The following is an 8680-nucleotide window of genomic DNA, read 5'->3' on the forward strand; positions in this document are numbered from 1 at the left end:
TTCACATTCTCATTGTCATTGTCATTCTCATTCACATTCACCTTCTCATGTTGATTCTAATTCATATTCACATTCTAATTGTCATTCTCACTCACATTCACCTTCGCATTGTCATCCTCACTTCCCTTCTCACACTCATTACTCACAAACAGACGTCTAACAGAAGCATCTTCCTCCCTCAGGTAGGACTCCCTTACACTTTGCTTCCTTGAACGGCCACGATGCTGTTGCAGAGACGCTCCTCGAGAAGGGCGGAGAAGTGAACGCCAAGGCTATGTATGGTAAGGCGATTGGAAAGCGAGTGACTTCTTAAAGGCGCCAGAAGAATTTTGCTTTTGTTTCTTTTCTCTTCTTTGTCTGTATGGAATTAATAACAATTATTGTTATAATTTAATAAGGGAATCTTTTTCATCTTTTATCATTAATTTTATTGATATTTATTTCTTTATTCTATGAATTTTTCAATAAAATATTTTCATAGATTATTTTATAAAATAGAAATTAATAGATTTTTCTATATTTCTTTATACTATAAATTTTATAATGATTAGTTATAATAATTATGATAATAATAAGTATGATCATCTTAATTATTATTGATATTATCATTATTATTTTCATGATTATCTAAAAGAAATATGATCATAATCATCATCAATGGTGCTATTCATATTATCATTATTATTTCAATAGGATTACTATTATTATTACTCCTATTTCTATTAAATTATCAATTGTTATCATCCTTCTTATTATTGTTATTTTGATGGTGATCCTGTTCTTGTTCTCCTACATGCTTTTGTTGGTGGTGTTGTTGCGAGGTCTTTGTCAGTGATGACAAAGACAATGATGATAATGGAGAAAGTAATGGCAACATATGCAACAACAATAATGATGATTATCATAGTAATATATATATATTTTTTTTTGATAAATGATTATCAAACGTTCTTTTTCATTAAAATATTCCTTCTTATAATCATACGCATTTTTTTTCCTTTTCTTTTCTATGCCTTTTCCTAATTGTTATTTTCAGTTACTTTCTTATTATTTGCAATTTTATTAATATTCAAAATATTCATACTATTCCTTGCCCTTATCCTTATCACCTTAATCATTCCTAAAATCTAGTCTCATTTTCACTCGCATTCACCTTCTTACTGTCATTCTCACTCACTCACATTCACATTGTCATTCTCACTCATTCACCTTCTCATGTTTATTCTCACTCTCATTCACCTTCGCATTGTCATCCTCACTTCCCTTCTCACACTCATTACTCACAAACAGACGTCTAACACAAGCATCTTCCTCCCTCAGGTGGGACTCCCTTACACCTTGCTTCCTTGAACGGCCATGGTGCTGTTGCAGAGACGCTCCTCGAGAAGGGCGGAGAAGTGAACGCCAAGACTTTGATTGGTAAGGCGATTGGAAAGCGAGTGACTTCTTAAAGGCGCCAGAAGAATTGTTTTTTTTTCTAATCTTTGTTATTATGGAATTTTATAACAAATTATTGTTATAATTTGATTAGGGAATCTTTATCATCTTTTATCATTAATTTTATTGATATTTATTTCTTTATTCTATGAATTTTTCAATAAAATATTTTCATAGATTATTCTATAAAATAGAAATAAATAAGTTAGTGATTCTGCTTCTTTATAATATAAATGTTATAATAATTAGTTATAACAATTCTGATAATAATAAGTATGATGATTTCAATTATTATTGATAATATCATTATTATTTCATGATTATCTAAAAGAAATATGATCATCCTCATCATTGATCATAATCATCATCAATGGTGCTATTCATATTATCATTATTATTTCAATAGGATTACTATTATTATTACTCCTATTTCTATTAAATTATCAATTGTTATCATCCTTCTTATTATTGTTATTTTGATAGTGATCCTGTTCTTGTTCTCCTACATGCTTTTGTTGGTGGTGTTGTTGCGAGGTCTTTGTCAGTGATGACAAAGACAATGATGATAATGGAGAAAGTAATGGCAACAAAAGTAACAACAATAATGATGATAATAATTGTCATTCTCACTCACATTCACCTTCGCATTGTCATCCTCACTTCCCTTCTACAGTGAGAAGGTGAATGTGAGTGAAAATGACAATGAAAAGGTGAATGTGAGTGAGAATAACAATGAGAAGGTGGATGTGAGTAAGAATGAAAATGAGAAGGTGAATAAGCGTGAGAATGACAATGAGAAGGAGAATGTGAGTGAGAATGACACTTTCCTTTACTCACAAACACACGTCTAACAGAAGCATCTTCCTCCCTCAGGTGAGACACCCTTACACTGGGCTTCCGAGAACGGCCATTATACTGTTGCGGAGACGCTCCTTGAGAAGGGCGGAGAAGTGAACGCCAAGACTAAGGATGGTAACGATTGGGAAGCGAGTGACTTCATAAAGGCACCAGAAGAATTTTGCTTTTGTTTCTTTTCTCTTTTTTGTCTTCATGGAAATTTATAACAATTATTATTCAGATCTAATAAGGATACCTCTATCATCAGCTTTTCTTATTTCTTCATCATTCATTATTCTTTTCTATTTATCCATTCCTTATGTTTTAGTTGTTTATTTGAGTTATTTGTAAATGTTACTTATTCATTATCATTTATCATATGAATTTCAATGTTATGCTTAATACTATCATAAAAATATTCATTTTTATTATCATTTATTACAATTACATTTATATTATTATTTCAAGAATTTTCTTTTGTAATAGTCACTTTTCATCATTCATCTTTTTTCTTCCTCTTTTACTCTTTTCATTATTGATATAATTTTCATTTTTATTTCAATTTTTTTCTATATGATTTTATACATATCATTCCTATTATTATTATTATTATTATTATTATTGTTATAGTTAAAAATATTATTATTTTAATTATTCGTATTACTCCTATTTCTATTTCAATTATTATCATAGGTTATCCTTCCTCTTGTCATCATTGATAATTTTGCTGATGATCCTGTTGTTCTTGTTCTCCTACATGCTTTTGTTGTAGTTGTGAGGTCTTTATCACTCATAGTACCAGTGTCGGTAAATCATGATGGTAATGACAATGAGGATAACACGATGGCTTCCTTGTTCTTCCTTCTTGCAAACACCCAAGTCTGCTCACAGCTTGCTTGCAACAAACATGGCTATGCAGGTGCTGTTAAGAGGAATGCACTACTTAGCATTCGTTTTACAAAATACCTCTTCTCGCAACTTAAGTTAGGTTTGCTAAGTACAAAGGTAACATATCCAAATGAAATATCAATAATATAAGTTCATACGAAAAAAGATATTACCTATTTAGTTTGATTATTATAATGATAATGATAATACTAATAAAAATAACCATAATAATGATGATAATGATAAGAATAAGAATAACATTGATTATGATTATATAAAAACATTAAAGATAACGATAACAATCATTATTATTATTATCAATATTAATATCAAACTAGTTAGAATGACCATTATTTTTTTTTTAATAATTCTTATGACTGATATCATAATTTCTTTCATTATAAATATTATGTTAATGATAATAGTAACTCCAACAACAATGATAGAAGTATAATGAGATCCTTATTTTCATTATGGTTATTATTTTCCTTCATATCATTGCCATCAGAATATGCATTAAAATTATAAAGACCATAATCATTCTTAGAATCATGATGATTCTCATTCATGAATACTTTCCCATTTTCATTTCCACTCTCATTTTCTTCATCATTTTCCATCCCTTTCATTTCATTCTCTAGTCATTTCGTGCTTATTCATAAGCTTTTCTTTTAGTTTGTATTTATCAAAAATATTTTCATATTATAAAAATATTTTAGCATCATTATCATTAATATGATAATAATTACGATTATAACAATTGTTGCCATTCAAATTAGCATTGACATTGTTAGTCCCAACCTCAGTTCCCTTCTCATTTTGATTCTCATTAACATCATCACGACAGTTTTCATTTTCATTTTTATCCTCGCAAGTCTCAGAGCCATTCCAGTCATAACTCTCCTTCTGCAACTCTTTGTCACTCTATACTTTCTGTATAATTCTCCTTCTACTCTTTGTCACTCTATACTTTCTGTATAATTCTCTTTCTCCTACTCTTTGTCACTATATTTTCTGTATAATTTTCCTTCTCCTCCTCTTTGTCACTCTATACTTTCTGTATAATACTCCTTCTCCTATTCTTTGTCACTCCATACTTTTTGTATAATTCTCCTTCTCCTACTCTTTGTCACTCTATACTTTCTGTATAATTCTCCTTCTACTCTTTGTCACTTTATACTTTCTGTATAATTCTCCTTCTACTCTTTGTCACAATACTTTCTGTATAATTATCCTTCTCCTACTCTTTGTTACTCTATATTTTCTGTATAATTATCCTTCTCCTACTCTTTGTCACTCTATATTTTCTGTACAATTTTCCTTCTACTATTCTTTGTCACTTTACATTCTCTATATAATTCTTATACTCTTTGTCACTTCATTATCTGTCCAATTCTCCTTCTCCCACACTTCATCATATTTATTGATCTTCTCATTATCCCTTTCAGTTTTCTCTTTCCTTTTCATCTTCATGCTCATCATTCATTATCATTATGTTCCCAGTAATGAGTTGTCCTAACTCATTACTTATACCATTGTTTATTATATTAACACAATTGTTATTTTTACTTTCATTTATAGAATATCATTGGTTAATTTAAATTATTTTTAGAGATGTTATATTATTTTATAACAAACTTTATTATACTGTAACAATTATCATTCTCTTTTGTTTTTGTTTTTTAATTTACCTCTATCAATATATTGTTATATATATGAATATGACTCAAATCTCCTTATATATATATATATAATATATATATATATATTATATATGTATATATATATATATATATATATATATATATATATATATATATATATATATAAATATATATATATATATGTATATATGTATATATATATATATATATATATATATATATGTATATATATATACATATATATATATATATATATAGATGTGTATATATATATATTATATATATATATATATATATATATATATATATATATATATATATATATTATATACATATATATAATATACATATATTATATACATACATATATATATATATATATATATATATATATATATATATATATATATATATATATATATATTGTCGTCATCAATATTGTCATATTTCATCATCATATATCTTGATTTATATAATATATGCTTAAATATATATCATTACATTCACATCTCACTTATTTCTGAACAAATTTGAATAAAAATGAAAATAAGAAAATGAAACAAGTGTTTCATTGTAGAGCAACATTTAAACATTGACAAGTTCTACAGTCAAGTTTACCTTCAGGAGAGACAGCAATGCACAAGGCAGCTTTGAAGGGACACACGGCAGTGCTGGAAGTCCTTCGGGAGGGCGGGGCCGACGTGAACGCTGCAGATGATTATGGCAACACGCCCCTTCACAAAGCAGCTTCACAAGGGCATCTCCTCGCTATATTCATGTTGACGAAATTTGGGGCTTCCACGTACAAGAAGAATAAGAGTGGAAGGACTCCGCAGGACTTGATGCCGAGATCTTCCTCCACAGAGAGCCGTGGCATGGAACTTTTCCAAAGCGCGTCCATGGTAATAGATTGTATTGGTCAGACTCTGCTCCTTCCTCTGTCACCATTGGTTTTCAAAGTTGTGCATCATGGGCAGTGCCATGGTTTTTTTTATATAATGAGACATAACATACTAATGCATTTATCTGTTGAATATTGATCACTTTCAGACTCATGTGGCACAAGGTTGGGTTGCAACCGAGAAGGAAAGGATCAGTTTGCAAAGAGAAATCCAAGTGCTTAAGGTGAGTTTTTGGAGAGAAAATGAATTAAAAGATAGAAATAATTTTGATTTGATAATAATAAAAAGATAGAGAAAAATCAGTGGAATGACAGGAAATATAGCAATCAAAGAAAACATTTCTAAAATCCATAACTAGGGGAGTAAATAGAATGAAATGCAAAGCAAAATGTGAGGGTTTTGGTGACGGCTAATCTTTTATAAGTATTTGATCTGCTTTATTCTTTTACGACTCCAATCTCCTTATCTTGTGGTTATCAGCTTTCCCTCCATCCTCTGACAATGTCAGGAAGGAGATGCTTGTTATCATGAGCGAAGCAATTATGAGCAACAACATGAGCAGAGAGAGAGAGAGAGAGAAAGAGAGAGAGAGAGAGGTGGGGGGGGGGTAATGTTAGAGAGAAAGTTCATTTCGTTTGTCTTTTTGAGTACTTATGATACCTCTTCTATACTCATCCAGAAGCAGAGAGAGCGAGTGATCAGTGCGAAAAGTGCCGAGATAGTGAATCTACAGAAGGAGACCAGAGACCTGAAGGAAGACCTGAGGAAGAAGGAAGAGGAGATTGTATTACTCAAGGTATGCACAGGAGAGAGCGAGGAAGAAGGACGAAATGACAGAGAGAAAGGAGGAGAGGAAAGGGACAGATATAGAACAATGGTTAAGAAAGAGGAGAGTTAGTGTGAGATAGCGTTGTGTTATTAGTAGCTTTTTGTCTGGAGAACCTGGAGCTTCCTGAATAAGTCCTTGTAGGTGTGAACCTCAACTATTCCAAACGAAGAGAGAAAATGTTGCAGGATTTGTGCAAATGTAAATGCAACATGATGAGCAATTTTCTTTGCTTCCAAAATGCATTAGCCTCTTTTTAAAAGTGATTTTATTTGTCAAAATGATATTACTGGTTGGTCGTGCGATTCCACTTGCTTTGCCTGTGATGCCTTGCTCTTCTCCTCAAGCCTTTAGGACAGAGACATCCCTACAGTGTTGTCTTCTCTTACAGGAGGAGCAAGGACATGAGAGGAGTAGGATGGAGACTGAGGTGACTAATCTGCAGACGGAAAACAGCAAACTGAAGGATATCCTACGTCTCAGAGAAAGGGAGATCAGAGAGCTAAAGGTAAGAGCAAGAGCTTCCGAAATACATCAACCCCTTTTTAAAACTGATTTTATTTGTCGAAGCGAGATTACTACTTGGTCGTGCAATTCCATTTGCTTTGCCTGTGATGCTAGGTTCTTCTCCCTAATCCCTTTAGGACAGAGACATCCCTACAGTGTTGTCTTCTACAGGATATGCAGGAGGAGCAAGGACGGGAGAGGAGTAGGATGGAGACTTTGGTGACTAATCTGCAGACGGAAAACAGCGAACTGAAGGATATCCTATGTCTCAGAGAAAGGGAGATCAGAGAGCTAAAGGTAAGAGCAAGAGCTTCCGAAATACATTAGCCTCTTTTTAAAACCGATTTTATTTGTCGAAGCGAGATGACTGCTTGATCGTGCAATTCCATTTGCTTTGCCTGTGATGCTAGGTTCTTCTCCCTAATCCCTTTAGGAAAGAGACATCCCTACAGTGTTATCTTCTACAGGATATGCAGGAGGAGCAAGAACGGGAGAGGAGTAGGACGGAAACTGTGGTGACTAATCTGCAGACGGAAAACAGCGAACTGAAGGATATCCTATGTCTGAAGGAAAGGGAGATCAGAGAGCTAAAGGTAAGAGTAAGAAGAAAGAAAAGAGGAGAGAGAAAGAGACTAAAATAAGGAGAGAAACAATGAAGAAGTATTGTATTCACACATTGTTTTTCTACATGGTTCAATATACACTTCCGTCCAGTTAAGAAGGCGTGACAGTCCTTTACTTTACAGGAGCAACACACAGCAGACGTTGGGAATGCGACAAACAGGTCGGAGGGCGAGGATGCGAAAGTGAGGAGGATATTAATTCTTATGACTTATGATGCATTGCACTTAGGGTGATTATAATTCCGAGAATTAACTTCAATGGTGATATTAATGCTTTTAACGTAAATGTAGTTGCACTGAGGATGATGTTAATGCTTTAGACAGAACTTCAAGAAAGGAAGGTTGGGAGAAAGATAAAGTGCGAGAGAAGGAATTAGAACAAAGGAGGGAAAGGTTGAAGGAGAGGGAGAAATACATTTATACAGAGAGAGAGAAAGATAAAGAGAAAGAGAGTGAATGGGAGGAAGAACAGGCATAGTGGTGACAGGAGGAGACCGCATGTCATGTCCCTGGCGCCTTTTGCACACAGAATCGTCTGGAAGAAGGAGCCAGGAAGATTCGGGAGCTGAGGGCGGAGGTGAGGGAGATGGAGGAGCAGCTGACGCAAGCCGAGGTAACGTTTCCTTTGGAGGTCAAGCGGAAGTACAAATACACAGGGATTGAAGTCACTCCTGGCCAAAGGGAGATGCAAGATGTAGATGCAACATCAACAACAATGAAAAGAGATTGATAGATTTGCATTCAGTGGAATCAGTTGCACAGTACATTAGGCTACACATGTGTGTATGAAGTATATCTCGAATCTTATATGTATAATATGTTAGAACTAATTTAGATTTTATTTTGCAGGAGCAACACCTGGAAGAGGTGAGGAACCTGAGAAGAATACAGCGCACGAGAGAGGAAGAGGCAGCCGAAGAAATAAGGGAATTGAATCAAATGTTAAGAAATCGGGAAGAGAAGATTGAGTCCCTGAAGGTAGGCAAAAGACGATGC

At 33.1% G+C, this 8680-nt stretch overlaps 1 protein-coding gene across 3 annotated transcripts in view; it reads left to right on the forward strand.

Annotated features, from left to right (window-relative positions):
* Positions 1–221: 221 nt before the first annotated feature.
* Positions 222–8680, forward strand: part of LOC122251572 (uncharacterized) — a gene marked incomplete at its 5' end in the record, with an annotated part of 11696 nt that continues 3237 nt past the window's right edge. The window contains 12 exon segments of one of the 3 annotated variants that reach the window (XM_086555300.1): positions 222–281; positions 1321–1419; positions 2311–2409; positions 5451–5728; positions 5877–5951; positions 6411–6524; positions 6946–7062; positions 7233–7358; positions 7529–7660; positions 7808–7867; positions 8214–8297; positions 8534–8662. In XM_086555300.1, the coding sequence (XP_086411426.1) occupies positions 222–281; positions 1321–1419; positions 2311–2409; positions 5451–5728; positions 5877–5951; positions 6411–6524; positions 6946–7062; positions 7233–7358; positions 7529–7660; positions 7808–7867; positions 8214–8297; positions 8534–8662 (1373 nt within the window). 3 annotated transcript variants of the gene reach the window in all.

The sequence above is a fragment of the Penaeus japonicus genome, unplaced genomic scaffold (genome assembly GCF_977035675.1).
Source record: "Penaeus japonicus unplaced genomic scaffold, GWHDUDI00000001_assembly GWHDUDI00000030, whole genome shotgun sequence".
NCBI lineage: Eukaryota > Metazoa > Arthropoda > Malacostraca > Decapoda > Penaeidae > Penaeus > Penaeus japonicus.